The sequence below is a fragment of the Notolepis coatsorum genome, assembly GCF_963971535.1.
Source record: "Notolepis coatsorum genome assembly, chromosome: 19".
Lineage (NCBI taxonomy): Eukaryota > Metazoa > Chordata > Actinopteri > Aulopiformes > Paralepididae > Notolepis > Notolepis coatsorum.
This window is the reverse complement of record NC_140183.1, coordinates 8,174,998-8,202,159: the sequence shown is the minus strand read 5'-3', so window position 1 is coordinate 8,202,159 and position 27,162 is coordinate 8,174,998. Positions and strand designations below refer to the sequence as shown.

At 47.4% G+C, this 27,162-nt stretch overlaps 1 protein-coding gene across 18 annotated transcripts in view; it reads right to left on the bottom strand.

Annotated features, from left to right (window-relative positions):
* Positions 1-27,162, bottom strand: part of ubr5 (ubiquitin protein ligase E3 component n-recognin 5) — a 137,858-nt gene that overhangs the window by 18,446 nt on the left and 92,250 nt on the right. For 9 of the 18 annotated variants that reach the window (XM_084336861.1, XM_084336871.1, XM_084336872.1 and 6 more), the window contains 15 exons: positions 25,203-25,326; positions 24,270-24,381; positions 19,515-19,646; positions 18,238-18,495; positions 14,272-14,543; positions 13,331-13,542; positions 12,229-12,462; positions 11,323-11,396; positions 7,911-8,083; positions 5,460-5,609; positions 4,944-5,161; positions 3,312-3,432; positions 2,121-2,520; positions 1,874-1,961; positions 1,047-1,185 (listed from right to left, as the gene is read on the bottom strand). In XM_084336861.1, the coding sequence (XP_084192987.1) occupies positions 1,047-1,185; positions 1,874-1,961; positions 2,121-2,520; positions 3,312-3,432; positions 4,944-5,161; positions 5,460-5,609; positions 7,911-8,083; positions 11,323-11,396; positions 12,229-12,462; positions 13,331-13,542; positions 14,272-14,543; positions 18,238-18,495; positions 19,515-19,646; positions 24,270-24,381; positions 25,203-25,326 (2,707 nt within the window). The remainder of the gene's footprint in view (positions 1-1,046; positions 1,186-1,873; positions 1,962-2,120; positions 2,521-3,311; positions 3,433-4,943; positions 5,162-5,459; positions 5,610-7,910; positions 8,084-11,322; positions 11,397-12,228; positions 12,463-13,330; positions 13,543-14,271; positions 14,544-18,237; positions 18,496-19,514; positions 19,647-24,269; positions 24,382-25,202; positions 25,327-27,162) is intronic. The other 9 variants (XM_084336876.1, XM_084336877.1, XM_084336867.1 and 6 more) reach the window with 2 other exon arrangements.

The window sequence follows — 27,162 nt, the reverse complement described above, 5'->3', positions numbered from 1 at the left end:
TCTCTAACAGAGGGTCTAACAGATGTTACCGGCTGCATGGCTCTCTAACAGAGGGTCTAACAGATGTTACCGGCTGCATGGCTCTCTAACAGAGGGTCTAACAGATGTTACCGGCTGCATGGCTCTCTAACAGAGGGTTTAACAGATGTTACCGGCTGCATGGCTCTAACAGAGGGTTTAACAGATGTTACCGGCTGCATGGCTCTCTAACAGAGGGTTTAACAGATGTTACCGGCTGCATGGCTCTCTAACAGAGGGTTTAACAGATGTTACCGGCTGCATGGCTCTAACAGAGGGTTTAACAGATGTTACCGGCTGCATGGCTCTCTAACAGAGGGTCTAACAGATGTTACCGGCTGCATGGCTCTCTAACAGAGGGTTTAACAGATGTTACCGGCTGCATGGCTCTCTAACAGAGGGTCTAACAGATGTTACCGGCTGCATGGCTCTCTAACAGAGGGTCTAACAGATGTTACCGGCTGCATGGCTCTCTAACAGAGGGTTTAACAGATGTTACCGGCTGCATGGCTCTCTAACAGAGGGTCTAACAGATGTTACCGGCTGCATGGCTCTAACAGAGGGTCTAACAGATGTTACCGGCTGCATGGCTCTCTAACAGAGGGTCTAACAGATGTTACCGGCTGCATGGCTCTCTAACAGAGGGTCTAACAGATGTTACCGGCTGCATGGCTCTCTAACAGAGGGTTTAACAGATGTTACCGGCTGCATGGCTCTCTAACAGAGGGTTTAACAGATGTTACCGGCTGCATGGCTCTCTAACAGAGGGTCTAACAGATGTTACCGGCTGCATGGCTCTCTAACAGAGGGTTTAACAGATGTTACCGGCTGCATGGCTCTAACAGAGGGTCTAACAGATGTTACCGGCTGCATGGCTCTCTAACAGAGGGTCTAACAGATGTTACCGGCTGCATGGCTCTCTAACAGAGGGTCTAACAGATGTTACCGGCTGCATGGCTCTCTAACAGAGGGTCTAACAGATGTTACCGGCTGCATGGCTCTCTAACAGAGGGTCTAACAGATGTTACCGGCTGCATGGCGTGCACGCGGGGGTACAGCCGCTCCCCCAGGGCCTGTCTGTGAGCCGGCAGGGGGTCCGGCTCCTCACTGCCCTCTGATGCAGGTCTGAAGGGCCGAGTGTCGATGGACAGCTGTCTCCTCGAGTCCCTGCCACACACACACACACACACACACACACACACACACACACACACACACACACACACACACACACACACGTATTTCAAATCTTGAAAGTCATTGAGGTTTGCCCTCATTTACAATTAGTTAAACTACAAGAAAAAATAGATAGATAATACTACTAATACATATACATTTTTTATTTATTTAAATTTTATAAACATAAAGAAAGAATAATCAGTGAGTGCACAGGGTGATATTTTACAAGAAGTACATTTCAACTGCCTGCTCTAGTGATCATCCACAGGTCTTCAGGGAAATCACAGGTTAACCCTTTCACTGCCACAGAGTAGGAGGAACAGATCCCTGCCAAATTAAATGGGCACAGCAGTACATCCCTGCCTAATGAAATGGGCACAGCAGTACATCCCTGCCTAATGAAATGGGTACAGCAGTACATCCCTGCCAAATGAAATGGGTACAGCAGTACATCCCTGCCTAATGTGGGGAGTGTTTGTTCATATTTGACTCGGTGGCATTAGTGTGTATGGGGGAGAAGTCGCATATAGGGCAACGCAACCGTAATTCAACAACGTCGGATCTAGTCTTTTAAATTGTGAATCACGATACACAATGTTGTCGTGTGCCTAAAATCAAAGCACTGAACATTGTGATATTTCCTTTGGGTTAGTAGTGTTACTCTGGGGAGGCTCACCGGTCTCGCTCTCTGCGGGAGCCAGTGCGAAGGCCTCCACTCCTCCTCTCTCTCTCCCGGTCTCTGTTCCTCAGACGCTGCATCAGATCTACAAACATACACAACACATGAGAAAACATTCTCCTTTTCAAAACATCTCGATTTTTCACCCGAAAGTCACAGTGAAAGTCTCAGTGCCGTGAGAACATCAATAAAAAAATAGATATGTTTTCCATGATATTGTTAGTTTTTCTGTGTATGGTCATACTTGAGTAGTTTCTGTGCATCGTCATACTTGAGTTGTAATCGTGGTGACACGTACTGCTGGCCTGCATGCCCTTGCTGACGCTCTGCACGCAGTCCAGGTTGGGCAGCTTGTCGTTGGAGAGGAAGGCCAGGGCGATGGCCGTGTAGAAGCTGCGGGCCACGCCGCTGCCCTCCCCCGGCTCGTCCTTGAAGGTCACCTTGACGCGGTGCACGGCCATGGGCGTGGTGGTGCAGCGGCGGCCGAAGTGCGTGTTCAGCTGCCGCATGGTCTGCTGGATGAGCTGCTCACGGTCCCGGTCCACCTCCAGCGCCAGGTCCCGGGACTGCAGGTTCCGCAGCTTCTCCATCTCCCGACGGAACTTGGACTCCTTCACCTCGAAACCACCCAGCTCTGTGAGGATCTGGAGGAGAAAGAATCACCCATTTCATTTATTTACCCGATTGTTTATTCATTCTCTCTCTCGGGTGACAGATTCAGAAAAAGATTTCATGGATGCAGGGGAGAATTACATGACTATTGCTACTATACAAAGCTTGAAGATCTACAAGGATGTTTTCACACTATTTCCCTCAACATTGTCTCAGGTCTTCTAGTCAGATCAGTGTAGATGGGGTCTACTTTAACCTGTGTCTCAGGTCTTCTAGTCAGATCAGTGTAGATGGGGTCTACTTTAACCTGTGTCTCAGGTCTTCTAGTCAGATCAGTGTAGATGGGGTCTACTTTAACCTGTGCCAAAGTCCTGCAGTCGCTCTCCCAAGATTAAAACATCACAGTAGAGAAGGCCTAGTACAGCTTGGCTTACTGTTTCATAACCAACAACACAAATGACATCAAACCATGAGTATAATTTAACTACTGGTGATAAAGAATTGGACCAGACAGTATATCAATATTTATCGTTAATCGTATGTTATAGTATGGTGTTTTTGTTCTTCCAAATATTGTGAATCATGACACATGGTTGGACTATGTGATTTTCCATACAAAGCAGATATGTTACTTAGGAACACTGTGGTATATATTCTCCGTCCATATGGCTCAGGCCTACTGCAGAATGGGACTACAGCCCACATAATCAAGAGGAAGAACAAATGCTCACTAACTCCCGACAGAAACATATTAAAATCATTTTCTAAAAAAAAAAAAAAAAAAAAAAAAAAAAAAAAAAAATTAATTTTATTAAAATCATACCGATCCTGGCTCAGCTCCGACGTCCTCCATGAAGACACGGCCGAAGAGCTCCAGGGAGAGACGCCAGCGGCCGAGCAGCATGTCGTGAGAGATCACCATCCCCATGAAGCTGCAGTGGGGTCTGCAGAGGCAAAACATCACAGAAATAAGGGGGGGGGGGAAGTATTGTTGTTGTGCTACCGTACAAGAGACCACCCTTTGACTGACTGAAATCAGCCTCTGCACAGGTTGCATTAGGAGCTACATGATGATATGGATTTGACCAGTACATCTGTGAAAGGCAGGAGGGAACCGGTACGTTAAGTACTCCGCTTCGCTCAACTTTCTGACTAGGCTCAGTATACAGAAGAAATACTGAGATCCTACACCGATGCTCAGTCACATGCGGACGGGTTAACTGGCACCGACCCGGCCCCGGGTCGTTTTAAGGATGATTTTACAGTGAGAAAGCTCATCATGAGGTGTCTCACCGAACGCTCAGCTACTTAATGCTCATCATGAGGTTTCTCACTGAACGCTCAGCTACTTAATGCTCATCATGGTGTCTCACCGAACGCTCAGCTACTTAATGCTCATCATGAGGTTTCTCACTGAACGCTCAGCTACTTAATGCTCATCATGAGGTTTCTCACTGAACGCTCAGCTACTTAATGCTCATCATGAGGTTTCTCACTGAACGCTCAGCTACTTAATGCTCATCATGAGGTTTCTCACTGAACGATCAGCTACTTAATGCTCATCATGAGGTTTCTCACTGAACGCTCAGCTACTTAATGCTCATCATGAGGTGTCTCACTGAACGATCAGCTACTTACTGTTGTTAACCACTTTGCCCTCGTCTGCCGGCTCCGGGCTACGTTTTTGCTGATCAACCAATAAATTGTTAGAAAGTTGAATTAGCTGCCTTTCGATCGTCACCTCACTCGAACTATTGCGTGCTTCCAGTCTCGAGTTACAAGACGAAACATCCGACGAAGCCATTTGGACGAGTGACTACGTTCGGTTCGGCCGGGTCCTGAACGGACCAGTCAGCACTGATGGCGAAAATTATCGACCACCTTTGTAGCCAATGAAATTCTGGAACCAACGCTATCTCATGCGGGGGCTGATCGCAACGAGAAAGGGGTAAAATAAGCCGGGGAAGTCCTTTGTTTTGACTAGAGCCTCGAAATATTTTGGATAATCATGCCGAATGAATGCCGGTACACACATTACATACAGTAAACCTTTGTAAAACACTCATTTTCCGTGGGATTGTTATAAACTTTGGACCTGTATGACTATAAGACTTCAGGCTATGGAACCGTTATGTTTTCCAGCTCCTAAAGATCAGAATGTTTCCTTTCAAAAAGAGACCAGACTCATCCATGTCCATGTCATCCATGTCATGTAGTATAAAGTATAATAAATCGCAAATTACTTTGGGTATGCAATAGTCAGGCATGTTATGAAAGACTAGCCCCATTTTTGCCCGATGCATGTGGTTAAATTATTTATCCGCTACTCTTGAATACATTCCATCAAGACTTGGTTTGTTGTGGTCTGTACCTGAAGGAAGGTAGAGGAGACTTGGTTTGTTGTGGTTTGTACCTGAAGGAAGGTAGAGGAGACTTGGTTTGTTGTGGTTTGTACCTGAAGGAAGGTAGAGGAGGCCCATCGCTCTCCGTGAGGCCAATCTCAGCCAGCAGGCTGCTCTTGAGCTGGGCAGCCAGGTCGTGGGGAGAGGGACCTGGCTTTGGGGCTTCCAGCTCCTGCTCTGCCATGGGTTGGTCCTCAGAGCCCCGTTGGCCAGTCTCCATGCTCATCACATTCTTCAGGTTGGCAGAGTAGGACATCTTGGTGGGCAGGATCTGTTTTGGGGAAGGGGGGGGTTCAGGGTATTTCTTTAGTGATGAGAAACATGTTGATTTTGTTAGGATGATTTCTGATGATGAACAAATGGACCAGAGGACGAGCTGTGTTCAAACATCCACACTGACTCCAAGTATCCATCACAGCCTCACCGGGGGTCGGCCAGGGGCCACAGACCCTTCAGTAGTCTGAGAAGACGAGGAGAGAGGCTGTGAGGAATAACTCAAAGAGTCTTGGTACAGTGTGGGTATTGGAGAACAGCTGCCAGGGTGTGTGCAGTGAGGAGTGGTGGTGTACCTGAGAGGAGGAGGGGAGGGAGGAGCCCATGTTTACCTCCAGGCAGGTCCTCTCCATGCTGGCCTCGGCCAGGCCTTTACTCGCCATGTAGGAGGAGGAGTACAAGCCCTGAGAGGGACGCCCAAACAGATCCTCCTTCCTGGCATTAGGCTGAGGAGAGAGCACATGGAGGTGAGAGGAGAGGAGAGAGCACAGGGAGGTGAGAGGAGAGGAGAGAGCACAGGGAGGTGAGAGGAGAGGAGAGAGCACAGGGAGGTGAGGTGAGAGGAGAGAGCACATGGAGGTGAGAGGAGAGGAGAGAGCACAGGGAGGTGAGAGGAGAGAGAGCACAGGGAGGTGAGAGGAGAGGAGAGAGCACAGGGAGGTGAGAGGAGAGAGAGCACAGGGAGGTGAGAGGAGAGGAGAGAGCACATGGAGGTGAGAGGAGAGGAGAGGGCACAGGGAGGTGAGAGAGGAGAGGAGAGAGCACAGGGAGGTGAGGAGAGGAGAGAGCACATGGAGGTGAGAGGAGAGGAGAGGAGAGAGCACAGGGAGGTGAGAGGAGAGGAGAGAGCACAGGGAGGTGAGAGAGGAGAGGAGAGAGCACAGGGAGGTGAGGAGAGGAGAGAGCACATGGAGGTGAGAGGAGAGGAGAGAGCACAGGGAGGTGAGAGGAGAGGAGAGAGCACAGGGAGGTGAGAGGAGAGGAGAGAGCACAGGGAGGTGAGAGGAGAGGAGAGAGCACAGGGAGGTGAGAGGAGAGGAGAGAGCACAGGGAGAGGAGAGGAGAGAGCACGTGGAGGTGAGAGGAGAGGAGAGAGCACAGGGAGGTGAGGAGAGGAGAGAGCACAGGGAGGTGAGGAGAGGAGAGGAGAGGAGAGAGCACAGGGAGGTGAGAGGAGAGGAGAGAGCACAGGGAGGAGAGGAGAGGAGAGAGCACAGGGAGGTGAGAGGAGAGGAGAGAGCACAGGGAGGTGAGAGGAGAGGAGAGAGCACATGGAGGTGAGAGAGGAGAGGAGAGAGCACAGGGAGGTGAGGAGAGAGCACAGGGAGGTGAGAGGAGAGGAGAGAGCACAGGGAGGTGAGAGGAGAGGAGAGAGCACAGGGAGGTGAGAGGAGAGGAGAGAGCACAGGGAGGTGAGAGGAGAGGAGAGAGCACAGGGAGGAGAGGAGAGGAGAGAGCACAGGGAGGTGAGGAGAGGAGAGAGAGCACAGGGAGGTGAGAGGAGAGAGCACAGGGAGGAGAGGAGAGGAGAGAGCACAGGGAGGTGAGGAGAGGGCACAGGGAGGTGAGAGGAGAGGAGAGAGCACAGGGAGGTGAGAGGAGAGGAGAGGAGAGAGCACATGGAGAGGAGAGGAGAGAGCACAGGGAGGTGAGAGGAGAGGAGAGAGCACATGGAGGTGAGAGGAGAGGAGAGAGGAGAGAGCACAGGGAGGTGAGAGAGGAGAGGAGAGAGCACAGGGAGGTGAGAGGAGAGGAGAGAGAGAGGAGAGGAGAGAGCACAGGGAGGTGAGAGGAGAGGAGAGAGCACAGGGAGAGGAGAGGAGAGAGCACAGGGAGGTGAGAGGAGAGGAGAGAGCACAGGGAGAGGAGAGGAGAGAGCACAGGGAGGTGAGAGGAGAGGAGAGAGCACATGGAGGTGAGAGGAGAGGAGAGAGCACAGGGAGGTGAGAGGAGAGGAGAGAGCACAGGGAGGTGAGAGGAGAGGAGAGAGCACAGGGAGGTGAGAGGAGAGGAGAGAGCACAGGGAGGTGAGAGAGGAGAGGAGAGCACAGGGAGGTGAGAGGAGAGGAGAGAGCACAGGGAGGTGAGAGGAGAGGAGAGAGCACAGGGAGGTGAGAGGAGAGGAGAGAGGAGAGAGCACAGGGAGGTGAGAGGAGAGGAGAGAGCACAGGGAGAGGAGAGGAGAGAGCACAGGGAGGAGAGGAGGAGAGAGCACAGGGAGGTGAGGAGAGGAGAGCACAGGGAGGAGAGGAGAGAGCACAGGGAGGAGAGGAGAGAGCACAGGGAGGAGAGGAGAGAGCACAGGGAGGTGAGAGAGCACAGGGAGAGGAGGAGAGAGCACAGGGAGGAGAGGAGGAGAGAGCACAGGGAGGTGAGGAGAGGAGAGCACAGGGAGGAGAGGAGAGGAGAGAGAGCACAGGGAGGTGAGAGGAGAGGAGAGAGCACAGGGAGGAGAGGAGAGGAGAGAGCACAGGGAGGAGAGGAGAGAGCACAGGGAGGTGAGAGGAGAGGAGCACAGGGAGGTGAGAGGAGAGGAGAGAGCACAGGGAGGAGAGGAGAGAGCACAGGGAGGTGAGAGGAGAGGAGCACAGGGAGGTGAGAGGAGAGAGCACATGGAGGTGAGAGGAGAGCACAGGGAGGTGAGAGGAGAGGAGAGAGCACAGGGAGGTGAGAGGAGAGGAGAGAGCACAGGGAGGTGAGAGGAGAGAGCACATGGAGGTGAGAGGAGAGGTTAGGGAGTCTCTGACCTGTAGGAGGTGGGGCTGGTCGGCCAGAGGAATGGCCTCAGCTAGAGGAACCTCAAAGGGGTTGGGCGGGATGCAGCCCAGGAAGGTCATGGAGTCGGAGCGACGGAAGAAAGGGTGGTTCTGACCCGTTTCTGCAGGGACCGGATCCTCGTCCTTGTCCTGCAGAGTAGAACCTGAGTGGAGATGCAAAGTAAACACAGGCATCAATAACACTGAGAAACCAAACCACTGCCCGGTTCCATTTAAATATCAAACAAGGCCCAAACATTACATCCACACCCCTTTGTGAAACGTATTAGAGACAGGACAACCTCGAGAGGGTTTGTCTCAGATTTTTACACACTATTGATCAAGTCCACATATAAAAACATTAGATATAATCTGGCGAGGGGACATCCCTGAATTAGACCCTACAAATTTGACTGGGATGATATTTGGACTAATGTCACATTGGCTTCCCGTAACCCTAATACACCAGCAAATACATTTGACTTATATTCACAGAACATATCACACACCTAGGAGGTTGTGCGCTATGGGGTCCGGTGGCCGACTCTCGATGCACTCTGTGCGCTCTAGGTGCTACTGGCACTTATATGCATATGTTTTGGGATTGCCCACCGGTGGCTCTTTTTTGGAAATCCATAGCAAATAAACGTTCAAACATTCTGTAGCCTAGGGGCGTCAGGGTGGCGCACCAAGTAGCTGCGCCGCAGTGCAACGAGGACGTCCCGGGTTCGAATGCCGGACCCGGAGACCTTTGCCGCATGTCTTCTTCAATCCTTCCTCTCTGACGGGCGGGCCTATCCTGATTAGGGCTGCAACGATTAGTCAACATAATCGACGACGTCGATCATAAAAACTCGTCTGCGCCGAATTTTTGCGTTGTATACTTTTTTTTCTTTTTTTTTTTTTTATTGTTTTTTTTTTCACTACCTATCTTTGTGAAAGTGGCTTCTCAGCTCTGGTCCAGCTGAAGACAAAGCAGAGGAACAGATTGGACATTGAGCACAACCTCAGAGTTGCTTTGTCTACCATCACCCCAGACTTTTGAGACTCTTGTCAGGAGCAAACAACATCCCCAGTTATCCCATTAGTTCCCTGGGATGTTAAGCTAAAAAGTCTGCTAAGAAGGATATATTATTTATTATTATTATTTTATTTCATTGTGTTTTTAGCCCTAGTTGCACTTTTGTTGCAACCCCAGTTATCCCATTAGTTCCCCCAAACTTACTGTCGGTCTGTTATGTTAAGCTAAGAAGTCTGCTAAGAGCCCGGAAAAGGAGCCGCGCCCACAGGAATCAGAGATGGAGGGTGCGACAGAAATAATGGTTAAATTAGTCGACTACCAAAATAATCGTTAGTTGCAGCCCTAATCTTGATAAAGCAATAAATGCGAAAAAATAAATCTTAAAAAAAAAAACATATGTAGCCTGTCAATTCCACATACGGCAGCGACGCAAAATTTTCGGCATTTATGAAAAATCCTCTCCGTCGAGATGAGGACGTTTTCGAGCCTATTGTTCTCCCGTGCACGGGAGCACCGACCTCAGAGTTAAATATCAAACAAGTCGTCACCAACACTGAGAAACCAAACCACTGCCTGGTGGCCATTTAAATATCAAACAACTCATCACACACACCCCCCCCCCCCCCCTCTATGGCGAGCTGCTAGGGCTGGAATTTAGAACTTTTTTTTGCACTGACAACATGTCCTTAGCCATTGATCTTTATTGTCTTGTTGTCTTACTGTTCTGTCCTGTTTTGCACTTTTGTATTTGTGAAAAAAGTTTATGCACGTTCCTATGTGTTTTGTAAACATTCAAAACGTTTTTTAAAAGATTAAAGTCGTCTGAATCAACACCGAGAAACCAAACCACTGCCTGGTGCCATTTAAATATCAAACAAGTCATCATTTGACTGGATTTATTCAGATGTTCTTTGCCTCTCTGGCCTGGGTTAGCCTCTCTGGCCTGGGTTAGGGTTAGCCTCTCTGGCCTGGGTTAGGGTTAGCCTCTCTGGCCTGGGTTAGCCTCTCTGGCCTGGGTTAGTCTCTCTGGCCTGGGTTAGCCTCTCTGGCCTGGGTTAGGGTTAGCCTCTCTGGCCTGGGTTAGGGTTAGCCTCTCTGGCCTGGGTTAGGGTTAGCCTCTCTGGCCTGGGTTAGGGTTAGCCTCTCTGGCCTGGGTTAGGGTTAGCCTCTCTGGCCTGGGTTAGGGTTAGCCTCTCTGGCCTGGGTTAGGGTTAGCCTCTCTGGCCTGGGTTAGGGTTAGCCTCTCTGGCCTGGGTTAGGGTTAGCCTCTGGCCTGGGTTAGCCTCTCTGGTCAGAACTGCTGAGCCAACGTCTTCTTTCTGCCTCGCTTCCGTCTAACTGCCTTTCTTCTTACAGCCGTCTTTAGATACCAGAGAATCAAACGGCTCTTCAGACACCACCATGCAACCAATAACTTAAACCTCAACATCTACAGAAAGGCTTCACTATATACACAGTGTGTGTGTATATACATGTATCAAACCCATCATTATATATATTTATAGTGATGTGTCAAAGTCAACTATCAAAAGACGTCACCAGAGTGAATACAGAGGGTTTACTGGCCAGCCCTCAGTGTAGCGCTCCTCGATGCGCGAGGTGGTTGTACCTCAGGATGGGATATGGCACGCTGGCTCAAGCAGGTGTATTGCCAAAATCCTTCGCCGTCAAGTCAACCATATTGATCATGCCGTTTTCGATAAATGCGCAGACTGGCTTGGGTTATTTTTTATGTTTTTTTTCCCGAACTGGATCGCCTCGATCCCCACCACATAACTGGGATCCGTTTGCTCCACTCATCGGCCAACCATCGAGGAAGCTGAGTTTCAGCGTTTTTGTTTATCATTTTCGATACAAACTGCTCTGATCAATATATCACCCATACTACATAAATCATTTAACGTCGGTCACGGAATTATAAACGACCGATGTTAAATGGGCCATAGTAATGTCAATTTAGCAATACAATTTAAAAAGTTATAGCCCTGCAAAGAAGGTGAACATCTCCATAGACTTATAGCACTGGCAGAGAATGGTATAAGATGATCAAAGTGGTGGCAGGGAATGGGTTAATAATGATTAAAAAATAAATAAAAATCTTTAAAAAAATGTTATTGTTTTTTATTGTGTGTATTGTTTTTATTGACCTATAGTCCATTCATGCTGAGTGAATCAGTTCCCCCAGCCACATTTGTGTATTCAATTTTTTTTGGGGAATTAACTGATAGAAAATGTATCGAATCGAATCGTGGTCAAATGAAGAGATTTCATGATGCATTGAATCGTTGCCTGAATAATCGTAATCGAATCGTTACACCCCTAATAGAAACCCTTCACTCAGACTAGAATAAAAAAAAGTAACCGTCTTCATTATCTGCTTACTTTGATTGGTGTCTTCATCGTTCTCATGTTCAGAATCCTCATTGTCCAAACTCAGCTCCAGAATCTCACGATTCCTACAAAACATACAACTGTTGGTTAAATACACAATCCATTCAAAAAGGAGGAAGTTAAACAGGTAATTTCATCTCTAAATAGCTAAAACATTTGGAGAACACATGCATTCATCAAAACCAGGAGAACTATGAGGCTTGTACCACTGGATCACAAGGTTTTAAATGAAGAATGCTGTCGGCGTAAAAATGCACCAACAAAAGAAAGTGTCACTCCTTATTTCAGAGGCCTTTTTTTGCACCTTTAATCCCAATTCCAAGAGCAATACAGACCTTGCATAGAATGTCTGTAGCTCTTCCTTCTAATATGGCTGCCTGTAACCATTAGTAACCACTTCTCTAAAGAAAATGTCTAATTTCTATACAGTGGTAGAGTAGGCAACACTACTGTAAGCATAGTACTGTACACCAAGCATAATTGTTCCACTGTGACTCGTTTACAAGATCCAGTAATAGAAATGTTTGTCTATATATTTCTCACATATCACCACTTAGAAACTGCAGTTTTGCTAATCGATAGTAGCTTCTTCCGACGAGGAGGAAAAGTGGGCATTCTAGACCTTCCACCAAAGACCTCCATTTCTACAATGTTCAAACAGATTCCTGTCCATCTGATAACAGAGAGCCCTACCTCTTCATCAGATAACAGTGAGCCCTACCTCTTCATCAGATAACAGTGAGCCTCTTCATCAGATAACAGTGAGCCTCTTCATCAGATAACAGTGAGCCTCTTCATCAGATAACAGTGAGCCTCTTCATCAGATAACAGAGAGCCCTACCTCTTCATCAGATAACAGGGAGCCCTACCTCTTCATCAGATAACAGTGAGCCCTACCTCTTCCGGTCCATCTGTGGAGTGTCCAGGGTGGTCTGCTGGTTCATGGCCTTGACCCAGTAGATGAGGGCCTGGAAGACGTAGGCTACATGCTTCAGAGAGCACACGTCCAGCACGGGCAGCACGTCAGAATGCTCGTCGTTGTGGGAACGCATCAGGGACAGGGCGTAGTTCAGGAAGTCGCCTCTCGCCGACATCATGCCCTGCCGAGCAGTGAGGAGCGTGGCAGCTCGCCTGGGGAACAGAGAGAAGACCTCTAACATGTCTGGAGAACAGAGAGAAGACCTCTAACATGTCTGGAGAACAGAGAGAAGACCTCTAACATGTCTGGAGAACAGAGAGAAGACCTCCAACATGTCTGGAGAACAGAGAGAAGACCTCTAACATGTCTGGAGAACAGAGAGAAGACCTCCAACATGTCTGGAGAACAGAGAGAAGATATCTAACATGTCTGCCTCTAAAATGTCTGGAAAACAGAGAGAAGACCTCGAACATGTCTGGAGAACAGAGAGAAGATATCTAACATGTCTGGAGAACAGAGAGAAGACTAACAGAGAGAAGACCTCCAACACGTCTGGAGAACAGAGAGAAGACCTCCAACATGTCTGGAGAACAGAGAGAAGACCTCTAACATGTCTGGAGAACAGAGAGAAGACCTCTAACACGTCTGGAGAACAGAGAGAAGACCTCCAACATGTCTGGAGAACAGAGAGAAGACCTCCAACATGTCTGGAGAACAGAGAGAAGACCTCTAACACGTCTGGAGAACAGAGAGAAGACCTCTAACATGTCGGGAGAACAGAGAGAAGACATCTAACACGTCTGGAGAACAGAGAGAAGACCTCCAACATGTCTGGAGAACAGAGAGAAGACCTCTAACATGTCTGGAGAACAGAGAGAAGACCTCTAACATGTCTGGAGAACAGAGAGAAGACCTCTAACACGTCTGCTGGGTAGCAGGTCGTACAGAGAGAAGACCTCCAACATGTCTGCTGGGTAGCAGGTCGTACAGAGAGAAGACCTCCAACATGTCTGCTGGGTAGCAGGTCGTACACAGGGAGAACAGACAAAACAGACATGAAGACAGAGATATAAGCTATACCTGCGTCCTTCCAGGGTGCGGAGGCTGGCCTCCTCGCGGGTGGTCATGCGCTCCCTGCGCGCAGAGTGCTGGGAGGCGTGCAGCGGGTGGCTGGGGTGACCGGGGTCTCCGGCGGAGGACAGAGCGGAGCCGTAACGGAGCTGAGCCTCGGTGGAATCCATGATGGACACCATCCAGTTCCACGTGGGGATCAGCTTCTCTTCAACATAGTTCTACAGTAAGAGTATTATTAGTTAAGCTTCTATTGAATATAGTTCTAGTTTTCATACAAAGATTATTAGCTACAGCTTTTATTCAACATAGTTCTAGTCGAAAGATTATTAGCTACAGCTTCTCTTCACCTGCAGGCGTCCTGAGTGTTAAGCTACATAGTGAGCTCACCTGCAGGCGTCCTGAGTGTTAAGCTACATAGTGAGCTCACCTGCAGGCGTCCTGAGTGTTAAGCTACATAGTGACCTCACCTGCAGGCGTACCGAGTGTTAAGCTACATAGTGAGCTCACCTGCAGGCGTACCGAGTGTTAAGCTACATAGTGACCTCACCTGCAGGCTGACAGAGTGTTAAGCTACATAGTGAGCTCACCTGCAGGCGTCCTGAGTGTTAAGCTACATAGTGACCTCACCTGCAGGCTGACAGAGTGTTAAGCTACATAGTGACCTCACCTGCAGGCGTACCGAGTGTTAAGCTACATAGTGAGCTCACCTGCAGGCGTACCGAGTGTTAAGCTACATAGTGACCTCACCTGCAGGCTGACAGAGTGTTAAGCTACATAGTGAGCTCACCTGCAGGCGTCCTGAGTGTTAAGCTACATAGTGACCTCACCTGCAAGCTGACAGAGTGTTAAGCTACATAGTGAGCTCACCTGCAGGCGTCCTGAGTGTTAAGCTACATAGTGAGCTCACCTGCAGGCGTACCGAGTGTTAAGCTACATAGTGAGCTCACCTGCAGGCTGACTGCGTCCTGGTAGGTCAGCTTGACGGCGGCAGGGTACTGCGAGTACACCAGGTGGTTGTACTTGGGGATGAGGCTCATGAGGTCGGAGATCTGCCGGATGACGATGCTGTAGGCGCGGGCCAGGCTGCTGGCGGAGGTCAGGTAGCTGCTGGAGTTACTGGCCTCCAGGGCGGCCGCCGCCGCCGCTGCAGCGCTGGAGCTGATGGCGCTGGAGCGCCGCAGGTTAGACGGGTCGATGTAGATCAGCCCCGTGGAGCTCGCTGGGAGGGAGAGACGACATGTCACCACCGTGGAATAATAACGTTGCCACGCTCCACTAGTGATGCAGCGATGTGAAAATTGTGGCCGATACCGATAACCAATATTAACATTGCCGTTCTGGCCGATACCGATATCTCTGTATAGAAAACTTTTTTATGATAATCAAATAAAGAGCTATTTTCCAAAAACCTTTTTTTTTATTTTACTCTTGTAATTAATTTTTTAGAAATTACTGATATTTTGAAACAATTTAAGACCAAAACATGTAAAAAAAAGAAAATCCTCTAGTCAGATCAGTGTAGATGGGGTCTACTTTAACCTGTGTCTCAGGTCTTCTAGTCAGATCAGTGTAGATGGGGTCTACTTTAACCTGTGTCTCAGGTCTTCTAGTCAGATCAGTGTAGATGGGGTCTACTTTAACCTGTGTCTCAGGTCTTCTAGTCAGATCAGTGTAGATGGGGGTCTACTTTAACCTGTGTCTCAGGTCTTCTAGTCAGATCAGTGTAGATGGGGTCTACTTTAACCTGTGTCTCAGGTCTTCTAGTCAGATCAGTGTAGATGAGGTCTACTTTAACCTGTGTCTCAGGTCTTCTAGTCAGATCAGTGTAGATGAGGTCTACTTTAACCTGTGTCTCAGGTCTTCTAGTCAGATCAGTGTAGATGGGGTCTACTTTAACCTGTGTCTCAGGTCTTCTAGTCAGATCAGTGTAGATGGGGGTCTACTTTAACCTGTGTCTCAGGTCTTCTAGTCAGATCAGTGTAGATGGGGTCTACTTTAACCTGTGTCTCAGGTCTTCTAGTCAGATCAGTGTAGATGAGGTCTACTTTAACCTGTGTCTCAGGTCTTCTAGTCAGATCAGTGTAGATGAGGTCTACTTTTTTTTTTTTTTTATATATATATATCTTTCTTTCTTCCCCTCCTTTTTCCCGATTTTTCTCCCATCCCACCCTTCCTGGTTGTTGCGTACTTTCCCCTACTGTTGGTCCGGGAGACCGGAGACTGTCACATGCTTTCCTCCGACGCATGTGCAGCCTGGGGCAGGCCAACCTGGCCGCGCAGGTTCTCACCGGGGAGAGTGTAGCGTGTGGGAGGCCACACTATCTCTCCTTAGTTCCAACCCTTGCTGAGCAGGCGCCCCGACCGAACTGTAGGGGTCGCTGTCCACAACGCCCAGGACACACCCTTCAGCTTTCCCACCCCCTGATACAGCCAATTGTATCAGTGTGAGAGGCCAGCCAAGCTGATAGCAACGCCGGGAGCTGGATTCGAACAGGCGAATCCAGTGTCTCCCGGTGTTGGTGACGAACGGAATCTCTGTGCGCCACCTGCCCCCCCGGATGAGGTCTACTTTTACCTGTGTCTCAGGTCTTCTAGTCAGATCAGTGTAGATGGGGTCTACTTTAACCTGTGTCTCAGGTCTTCTAGTCAGATCAGTGTAGATGGGGTCTACTTTAACCTGTGTCTCAGGTCTTCTAGTCAGATCAGTGTAGATGAGGTCTACTTTAACCTGTGTCTAAGGTCTTCTAGTCAGATCAGTGTAGATGGGGTCTACCTTAACCTGTGTCTCAGGTCTTCTAGTCAGATCAGTGTAGATGAGGTCTACTTTAACCTGTGTCTAAGGGCTTCTAGTCAGATCAGTGTAGATGGGGTCTACTTTAACCTGTGTCTAAGGGCTTCTAGTCAGATCAGTGTAGATGGGGTCTACTTTAACCTGTGTCTCAGGTCTTCTAGTCAGATCAGTGTAGATGGGGGTCTACTTTAACCTGTGTCTCAGGTCTTCTAGTCAGATCAGTGTAGATGGGGTCTACTTTAACCTGTGTCTCAGGTCTTCTAGTCAGATCAGTGTAGATGGGGGGTCTACTTTAACCTGTGTCTCAGGTCTTCTAGTCAGATCAGTGTAGATGGGGGTCTACTTTAACCTGTGTCTCAGGTCTTCTAGTCAGATCAGTGTAGATGGGGTCTGCAGTCGCTCTCCCAAGATTAAAACATCACAGTAGAGAAGGCCTCTACCATGATAGTACAGCTTGGGTTACTGTTTGATAACCGCTAACACAAATTACATCAAACCACGAGTATATTTATCGTTAATCGTATGTTATAGTATGGTGTTTTTGTTCTTCCAAATATTGTGAATCATGACACATGACACTTTGAATTCCCAGCAGGGGGCGCACATTTAGTGCTTGAATGCCCACCATCCGCTTCAATGTTAACGTTAATATCGCCTAATCTATGTTTTAAATTATGGCTATGTGTCTAATCTGCCCGTCGCATTATCAATGACCCATTTCCAGTCAACATTGTCGAAGCGGATTGTTTTTTTATCGGTTCATTTCCGTTTTATAGCATTTTGAAAAGCCCTAATTTTCACGGAAAAAAGAAGAGATTCCATGATAATCGCCCTGTACTGTAATATTCTAGAACGTTGTCATTTTTCTGCCTATTTATGAATAGTTTTCAAATAAACGCTAGATTATCGATAGTATATGTGTATGTGTGCACGCTGATGCCGTGCACTGAAAATTGATTCTCTCAGTTCCTGATCGTTCTTACAGTCAAACAGCCATATCACTAGGGATGGATACCGAATTCGGTACTTTTGAGGTACCGAACCAAAACATGTCGGTACTACCGAGTACCGAATCAAGTGAGAAAAAAAAAAAAAAAAAAAAAAAAACTTTTCGTTTTTTTTTTTTACTTTTTTCTTTTCATGTCAACGTTCACACGCACAATATATGCTTACCTAGGATTGGACTTGATTCAACAACAAAGCAGTCGGAGCAATGACAAGCCGAAAACTGTCAATTGTAGTTATTTGAAGTTTGGATTTTTTCGTTTACGACCGAGGTAGGTAAATTACATTTCTTGAGACTAAAGTACCGAAAAAAAGGTACCGTTGGGTACCGGTATCAATTCACAGGTACCGGTATCGGTTCAAATGTGAAAGGTACCCATCCCTACATATCACATTATAGGGGAAAAGCTTATATCTCCGTGAAAACGGGTCTGATTATCCTAAGACTGGTAAAATAGATTCCTTACCCGAGATCAGATGGTATCCAAATGGATTATTCCAATTCCTGATAGCCATTCCAAAAATCGATCCTTTTATTGATCCCACGCGTATACTGTAAAACACGGTAACCACGGTGTGCTGAGGGTCCAGCATGAAGCTGATCGGCCCCGGTTACATGCGTGAGAAGTAAAATGTGGTGTCCGGGTTTTTTTTTCTCATGCATTTTCATTGAGTCCAATCCAAAAGGGTGAATTACCATCTGGGAGACGATAGGGGGCGCTTTTTTCACATCTGAGCGCCTGGGGTGGCTGATTTACCAACGGTAGACTCGGTTGATGAAATATGAATTCAGATCGCTAATAAAATTTAAAAAAAAAACTAGAAAAAACAAATATTCTCGTTATAGGCATTCAACCCGCGGGGGGTAAACCCGAAAATATTCGTTATGGGCATTCAAAGTGTTAAGAACACTGGTATTATATTCTCTGTCCATATGGCTCAGGCCTACTGCAGAATGGGACTACAGCCCACATAATCAAGAGGAAGAGTTAGTGCTCCATAAAAACAAATGCTCACTAATTCCCGACAGAAACATGTAAACAAATATATATATAAAAAAAACTGTTGTAAAGAAAATAGGTTTTAAAAAAAATAAAAGAATAAACCAGTGACTGACCAGCGGGGGTGGAGGAGCTGGAGGGGGCGTGGCCCGCGGCCCGCTGGCTGGGCGTGTTGCGCACGGCCCACTGCATGGAGCGAGGCGCCTGGGCGGCGCTGTTGGCATGGGAGGAGCTAGTGGTTCTCTCCAGAGGCTCGTCCAATAGGAAGGTCTCCTGGTCCACGTCGTCGCTCTGACTGCTGCTGCTGTCCGAGTCGCTGGAGTCGTTGGACTGGGAGTCGTCCTCCGAGAAGAAGGCGGGGACACTGCTGGCTCCTGAGTGACGGGAGAAGAGGGACAGGTTTAATGTTTTTTCATCTCCCTCCCCCTCTCATCTCCAGAGGGTAGTGAACCACAAGGCCCCTCCCCCTCTCATCTCCAGAGGTTAGTGAAACACAAGGCCCCTCCCCCTCTCATCTCCAGAGGGTAGTGAACCACAAGGCCCCTCCCCCTCTCATCTCCAGAGGGTAGTGAACCACAAGGCCCCTCCCCCTCTCATCTCCAGAGGGTAGTGAACCACAAGGCCCCTCCCCCTCTCATCTCCAGAGGGTAGTGAACCACAAGGCCCCTCCCCCTCTCATCTCCAGAGGGTAGTGAACCACAAGGCCCCTCCCCCTCTCATCTCCAGAGGTTAGTGAAACACAAGGCCCCTCCCCCTCTCATCTCCAGAGGGTAGTGAACCACAAGGCCCCTCCCCCTCTCATCTCCAGAGGTTAGTGAACCACAAGGCCCCTGCCCCTCTCATCTCCAGAGGTTAGTGAAACACAAGGCCCCTCCCCCTCTCATCTCCAGAGGGTAGTGAACCACAAGGCCCCTCCCCCTCTCATCTCCAGAGGTTAGTGAACCACAAGGCCCCTCCCCCTCTCATCTCCAGAGGGTAGTGAACCACAAGGCCCCTCGCCCTCTCATCTCCAGAGGGTAGTGAACCACAAGGCCCCTCCCCCTCTCATCTCCAGAGGGTAGTGAACCACAAGGAGTTTCAAGCTGCAGTATGCATGTTTCCAGGAAATTTGATCGGAACCCGGCCAGAACTCCCAACCACGGGGACTATAATTAAGCTAATGGCCATGTGCACTAGTGATAACCAGGTGCACTAGTGATTATGCAAGAGCTCAATTATTAGTCTGTGACTGAAAATCTCAATGTGGTGACGCAGAAAAAAGATAAACCATTGCGAGGAGTTTGTAGCCACAGACGAAAGAAACATGGAAGGACAGTAAAATGAGGTCAACCGGATAGGTTACCATATATATGAAAAAAATAATTATATATCAACATATATAAAATCTAAATACCTGCTTCAGAGCCGGCAGTGGCTGCTGTAACAACACTCCTCCGGCCGCTGGCGTTGTCCTGGTTGCTATGGTTACTCTCGCTGTCACTCTCCGTCTCTGCTGCTGCCAGAAGATCCAACTCCATGTCACTTCCTGGTGAGAGGAGAGGCATGGGGGAGACACAGGAGAGACCATCATTACCAAGTACCATCATAGTGAAACAGGACCATTAACCCTTGAGGGGTAAGCTTAAGCCAGAGCGGTCCAAGAGTAAAGCAGGGCTCTACAGTGCGAGCATTTCACTCACATTTGCCCCTAAAAATGTATTTCTGCAAACCGGATAAATCATTTAGGAGCAGTGTGCCCTATGCAGACCCCTACGCTCTGCATCTTCTGGCCGCCTCAGACCTACTCCTATCCAAGCTCCGGGAGGGTCATCAAAGAGAAGTCGCCTATTCTCAGTCCTTGCCCCACAATGGTGGAATGAACTACCCACCCCAGTTAGGACAGCCGAATCACGTCCAATCTTTCGCCGTCGACTAAAGACGCACTTCTTCAACCATTATCTGAATTATTAAAAAAAAAAAAAAATCTAACCCTAACTAACCGTACTGTCATGCACTTGTCCTAATAAACTAACCTACACTGTAGCACTCAACACTTTGATGAACATTGTTGCTCAGCTGATAGAGTTGTGCCCTTCCTGATGGCTTGTCGTACAGAACTTGTAAGTCGCTTATGTAATGTTTTTGGGTAGTCGGCGTGTCAAAACGCAATTGTCATTTCATAATATACACAGAGCAGTGCGGACCTTCAATTTTAGAAGCTACTATGACATCTAGCTATTCGGCCCTGCGTTTGACAGCTCTGTGACAACTTATCTCACGAGTCAAGCTGTTTTTATGTGTAAGGAAACTCTGTGAGCAAAGTGTCCAATGGTCTAAAATGTGTTGCATCCTCGTCGCGATAAAAACCTCCCTCTCTCGTCACGTCGTTTCTATGTGTAAGGAAAACTCTCCGAGCTTTGCATCCCCTCTCTCCTGATCCTTCATTCAAAAGGAAGATATTGATGGACATTAGCTACAGTATATAGCTCAGCAGCTGTAACAGAATAATTTGATTATTTACGTTTCAACAGTGTCAAAATATTAATTAAAATGAATGAATTAATTGTATAAAGAACTTTCCATGTCTGTCATCTAATAATATATTCCATTACCTTTCCTATCTGTATCGAAGTCAAAATGTTGGTATCGTGACAACACTACAACATAAGCAGCTGGACAACCTATATCCTTTGTCTAGTAGGCGTGGACCAATGTGTGATTTTGGTGGTGCTATTGCACAGATGTTTTTCCCTTAGTATGCACACGCACACCCAGTATAATATGCATGTAATAAATAGTTAGTTAAACTCTTGTTACTTGAAAGATGTTCACTGCGCTCCTAAATTTCTTTGTGTGCTCCTAAATATTTAAATTGATGTGCTCCTTGGGAAACATTTTATTGTCGCGTATTTGGCTTGGATACCCGAAAGTTATAATTAAAATGAAGATTTAAGAGATGAAACACTGTGGTATTTAATTAAAAAGGTTGAATAAACAAGGTACAAATGAAATCAAGCTGGTACAACCGGCCGGCTGTATTACAGGGATCACAACGTGTGTGGACAGAAAAAAAGCATGAGAGTGAGTCCCGCCCGTCGCTGTCGTTTTTTTTTTATAGCGTTTCCTATTCTCCTAGTGTGTGTGTGTGTCTCTGTGCCTGAGTGCGCTTTTCAAGTCATGTGTGTTTGGAAATCTGCAGTGTCCAGCGTGGTTTAATGCGTGTGTGTGGGGAGTGAGAGAGACAGAGATATGTCTTAATGTCTGTGTCACAATACTATGCGTGTCCTATGTGCTGTGTTTTAATTTAGTAATTAGCATTGTGTCTTAGTATTAGCATTTTTGTCATATTAGCGTAGAGCCCTGTAAAGACCTTAACCCTGTCAAAGTGCATATTTTCAGCACTACGTTACCAATGATTTTAAGTGTTATTAGTGAAATATGAGTTTACAGAAATCTCCCCGCATTGAGTCGGAAAAAGGCGCTTATTGACGCGAGAACTTGGCGCAACCTAACTTGAGTGTAGTCTTTTGAGAGAAGAGACCCAGGGCTTTCGATGGGCAAAACAATTAAAAATAAAGAAACTACACTTCCCAGCTGACGCCCAATACAGTACGGCTCAATACACACAATTGTTAAGGGGATGCAGACCAGAGAAAGACTTTCGTCTAGTTTACATCAGGGTCCCCCATTTTCAATTCATAGTGAATTGTAAGTAAGGGTGCAACTTGCTCCGTGCAATCCATTCTTTGTGGATCTAGCCCTAGCTTGTTTGAGTCTTGTTGTGCTGTAAGACTAGCTGTTTGAGTCTTGTTGTGCTGTAACACTAGCTGGTTGAGTCTTGTTGTGCTGTAACACTAGCTGGTTGAGTCTTGTTGTGCTGTAACACTAGCTGGTTGAGTCTTGTTGTGCTGTAACACTAGCTGTTTGAGTCTTGTTGTGCTGTAAGACTAGCTGTTTGAGTCTTGTTGTGCTGTAACACTAGCTGGTTGAGTCTTGTTGTGCTGTAACACTAGCTGGTTGAGTCTTGTTGTGCTGTAAGACTAGCTGGTTGAGTCTTGTTGTGCTGTAACACTAGCTGGTTGAGTCTTGTTGTGCTGTAACACTAGCTGTTTGAGTCTTGTTGTGCTGTAACACTAGCTGGTTGAGTCTTGTTGTGCTGTAACACTAGCTGTTTGAGTCTTGTTGTGCTGTAACACTAGCTGTTTGAGTCTTGTTGTGCTGTAAGACTAGCTGTTTGAGTCTTGTTGTGCTGTAACACTAGCTGGTTGAGTCTTGTTGTGCTGTAAGACTAGCTGTTTGAGTCTTGTTGTGCTGTAAGACTAGCTGGTTGAGTCTTGTTGTGCTGTAACACTAGCTGGTTGAGTCTTGTTGTGCTGTAACACTAGCTGGTTGAGTCTTGTTGTGCTGTAACACTAGCTGTTTGAGTCTTGTTGTGCTGTAAGACTAGCTGGTTGAGTCTTGTTGTGCTGTAAGACTAGCTGGTTGAGTCTTGTTGTGCTGTAAGACTAGCTGGTTGAGTCTCGTTGTGCTGTAACACTAGCTGGTTGAGTCTTGTTGTGCTGTAACACTAGCTGGTTGAGTCTTGTTGTGCTGTAACACTAGCTGTTTGAGTCTTGTTGTGCTGTAAGACTAGCTGGTTGAGTCTTGTTGTGCTGTAAGACTAGCTGTTTGAGTCTTGTTGTGCTGTAACACTAGCTGGTTGAGTCTTGTTGTGCTGTAACACTAGCTGGTTGAGTCTTGTTGTGCTGTAACACTAGCTGGTTGAGTCTTGTTGTGCTGTAAGACTAGCTGGTTGAGTCTTGTTGTGCTGTAACACTAGCTGGTTGAGTCTTGTTGTGCTGTAACACTAGCTGTTTGAGTCTTGTTGTGCTGTAACACTAGCTGGTTGAGTCTTGTTGTGCTGTAACACTAGCTGTTTGAGTCTTGTTGTGCTGTAACACTAGCTGTTTGAGTCTTGTTGTGCTGTAAGACTAGCTGTTTGAGTCTTGTTGTGCTGTAACACTAGCTGGTTGAGTCTTGTTGTGCTGTAAGACTAGCTGTTTGAGTCTTGTTGTGCTGTAAGACTAGCTGGTTGAGTCTTGTTGTGCTGTAACACTAGCTGGTTGAGTCTTGTTGTGCTGTAACACTAGCTGGTTGAGTCTTGTTGTGCTGTAACACTAGCTGTTTGAGTCTTGTTGTGCTGTAAGACTAGCTGGTTGAGTCTTGTTGTGCTGTAAGACTAGCTGGTTGAGTCTCGTTGTGCTGTAACACTAGCTGGTTGAGTCTTGTTGTGCTGTAACACTAGCTGGTTGAGTCTTGTTGTGCTGTAACACTAGCTGTTTGAGTCTTGTTGTGCTGTAAGACTAGCTGGTTGAGTCTTGTTGTGCTGTAAGACTAGCTGTTTGAGTCTTGTTGTGCTGTAACACTAGCTGGTTGAGTCTTGTTGTGCTGTAAGACTAGCTGGTTGAGTCTTGTTGTGCTGTAAGACTAGCTGTTTGAGTCTTGTTGTGCTGTAACACTAGCTGGTTGAGTCTTGTTGTGCTGTAAGACTAGCTGTTTGAGTCTTGTTGTGCTGTAACACTAGCTGGTTGAGTCTTGTTGTGCTGTAAGACTAGCTGGTTGAGTCTTGTTGTGCTGTAACACTAGCTGGTTGAGTCTTGTTGTGCTGTAAGACTAGCTGGTTGAGTCTTGTTGTGCTGTAACACTAGCCGTTTGAGTCTTGTTGTGCTGTAACACTAGCTGTTTGAGTCTTGTTGTGCTGTAACACTAGCTGGTTGAGTCTTGTTGTGCTGTAACACTAGCTGGTTGAGTCTTGTTGTGCTGTAACACTAGCTGTTTGAGTCTTGTTGTGCTGTAACACTAGCTGGTTGAGTCTTGTTGTGCTGTAACACTAGCTGGTTGAGTCTTGTTGTGCTGTAACACTAGCTGGTTGAGTCTTGTTGTGCTGTAACACTAGCCGTTTGAGTCTTGTTGTGCTGTAACACTAGCTGGTTGAGTCTTGTTGTGCTGTAACACTAGCTGGTTGAGTCTTGTTGTGCTGTAACACTAGCTGGTTGAGTCTTGTTGTACTGTAACACTAGCCGTTTGAGTCTTGTTGTACTGTAACACTAGCTGTTTGAGTCTTGTTGTGCTGTAACACTAGCTGGTTGAGTCTTGTTGTGCTGTAACACTAGCTGGTTGAGTCTCTCACCGTCCTCATCGTGCTCGTCATGCTGTCCCTCTGCCTCTGCATGCTCCTCCCCCTGTTCCTCCTGGTCGTCATGGTGATCTTCCTCCCCGGCCACGCCCTCTACCACCTCCACCTGACACACAAACGATCAGAGTTAGGGACGAGTCGATAAAGATGATCTCACCATACCATTCATACACCATATGGGGTTCACATTGGACGATATATTGTCCCTGAAATAATTGCGATAAAAAATATAGTTGTCATTTTAAGCCACTGATATAATGGCAATATAACGTGAGCATCTCACTCCATTTGTGTGAGTGAAAATGACTGGTTCGTTAAAACATTTCAGACGATACTCTGACATATTGCACTGGTATTGTTTACCTTTCTATTAGTGTAGCCTGCCAGAGAGAGGGGGGTGAGATATAGAGAGAGAGGGGGGGTGAGAGAGATGAGGAAGGGGCAAGAGAGAAAGAGAGCTGGGAGAGTGAGAGAGAGAGGGTGGGTGTGTGATTACTCAGCCCTTGTGTGGGTGAATGTAACAAGTTCCTAACGTTTTCTTTCCCCTATTATTTCATGCACACTTTATTCATTGTTTTAAATTATTATTTTCTTTTAAGTTATTTTGTGCATCCCTCCGTTTTGAATTTGATGCAAATTTGCAATGCATGAGGGTCATCCTTTTGTGTTAAATGGCTGCATAAAGCAAGCATTTGTTGACTCGCATGTTGATGAGAGTATTAAAACTTGAAAAAGATCCGTTTAAGGTAGGGGAAAAAAACGTGATTAATTTGCGATTAATCGCGAGTTAACTATGGACAATCGTGCGATTAATCGAGTTCAATATTTTAATCGATTGACAGCAATAATGATAACATGATAACATGACAACATGAAGCCTCTGGTGATAACATGGGGCTCTGGTGATTCCCGCGCTAAGACACCCACCTCCTCCACATCTGCAGAGACGATGTCGTCCTGCTCGTCGTCTCTCCCCCGGGCCGGCTGGGACTGGCTGCTGCGTCGAGGCTGAGCGGCCCTCATGATGTAGGACGAGGCCGTCTGGCTGGAGCTGAGGGCAAATAACACACGAGTTCAAATCCAGAGAAAAGCCTCCAACTTGGACCATATTGTTGATCAGCCTGTCTGAGATGGAAGTGGGCAAAGGAACATTCTGAACATGTGTGTGGGCTCCTTTTCACTTCATGGAAACGACCACGATTTCAGATAGTTTAGGCTAATCAGTCGGTTTTACAGTTAATCAGTCGGTTTTACAGTTAATCAGTCAGTTTTACAGTTAATCAGTCAGTTTTACAGTTAATCAGTCAGTTTTACAGTTAATCAGTTAGGTTTTACAGTTAAGTCGGTTTTACAGTTAATCAGTCGGTTTTACGGCTAATCAGTTAGGTTTTTACAGTTAATCAGTTAGGTTTTACAGTTAATCAGTTAGGTTTTACAGTTAATCAGTTAGGTTTTACAGTTAATCAGTTAGGTTTTACAGTTAATCAGTTAGGTTTTACAGTTAATCAGTTAGGTTTTACAGTTATGTTACAGCAACATGTAGACAATGTTTTCAAGGACGTTTCTCTGCTCTTTGTGTCGTCTTTTCCACATACCGGTAGTTCTGCTTCCAATGGGGTTAGGGGGGTGTCAGTTTGTAGTTTAGGGGGGTGTCAGTTTGTAGATTAGGGGGGGTGTCAGTTTGTAGTTTAGGGGGGGTGTCAGTTTGTAGTTTAGGGGGGGTGTCAGTTTGTAGGTTAGGGGGGGTGTCAGTTTGTAGTTTAGGGGGGGTGTCAGTTTGTAGTTTAGGGGGGGTGTCAGTTTGTAGGTTAGGGGGGGTGTCAGTTTGTAGTTTAGGGGGGTGTCAGTTTGTAGGTTAGGGGGGGTTGGGGGGGGGGGGGGCAGTTTGTAGGTTAGGGGGGGGTGTCAGTTTGTAGGTTAGGGGGGTGTCAGTTTGTAGGTTAGGGGGTGTAGGTTAGGGGGGGTGTCAGTTTGTAGGTTAGGGGGGGTGTCAGTTTGTAGGTTAGGGGGGGTTGGGGGGGTGTCAGTTTGTAGGTTAGGGGGGTGTCAGTTTGTAGGTTAGGGGGGGTGTCAGTTTGTAGTTTAGGGGGGGTGTCAGTTTGTAGGTTGGGGGGGGGGTGTCAGTTTGTAGTTTAGGGGGGGTGTCAGTTTGTAGGTTGGGGGGGGGGGGGTGTCAGTTTGTAGGTTAGGGGGGTGTCAGTTTGTAGGTTAGGGGGGTGTCAGTTTGTAGGTTAGGGGGGGGTCAGTTTGTAGTTTAGGGGGGGTGTCAGTTTGTAGTTTAGGGGGGGTGTCAGTTTGTAGTTTAGGGGGGGTGTCAGTTTGTAGGTTAGGGGAGTGTCAGTTTGTAGTTTAGGGGGGGTGTCAGTTTGTAGGTTAGGGGGGGGTGTCAGTTTGTAGGTTAGGGGGGTGTCAGTTTGTAGGTTAGGGGGGGGTCAGTTTGTAGGTTAGGGGGGTGTCAGTTTGTAGGTTAGGGGGGGGTCAGTTTGTAGTTTAGGGGGGGGTCAGTTTGTAGTTTAGGGGGGGGTCAGTTTGTAGGTTAGGGGGGTGTCAGTTTGTAGGTTAGGGGGGTGTCAGTTTGTAGGTTAGGGGGGGGTCAGTTTGTAGGTTAGGGGGGGGTGTCAGTTTGTAGGTTAGGGGGGGGTGTCAGTTTGTAGGTTAGGGGGGTGTCAGTTTGTAGTTTAGGGGGGGTGTCAGTTTGTAGGTTAGGGGGGGTGTCAGTTTGTAGTTTAGGGGGGTGTCAGTTTGTAGTTTAGGGGGGGTGTCAGTTTGTAGTTTAGGGGGGTGTCAGTTTGTAGGTTAGGGGGGGGTGTCAGTTTGTAGGTTAGGGGAGTGTCAGTTTGTAGTTTAGGGGGGGTGTCAGTTTGTAGGTTAGGGGGGTGTCAGTTTG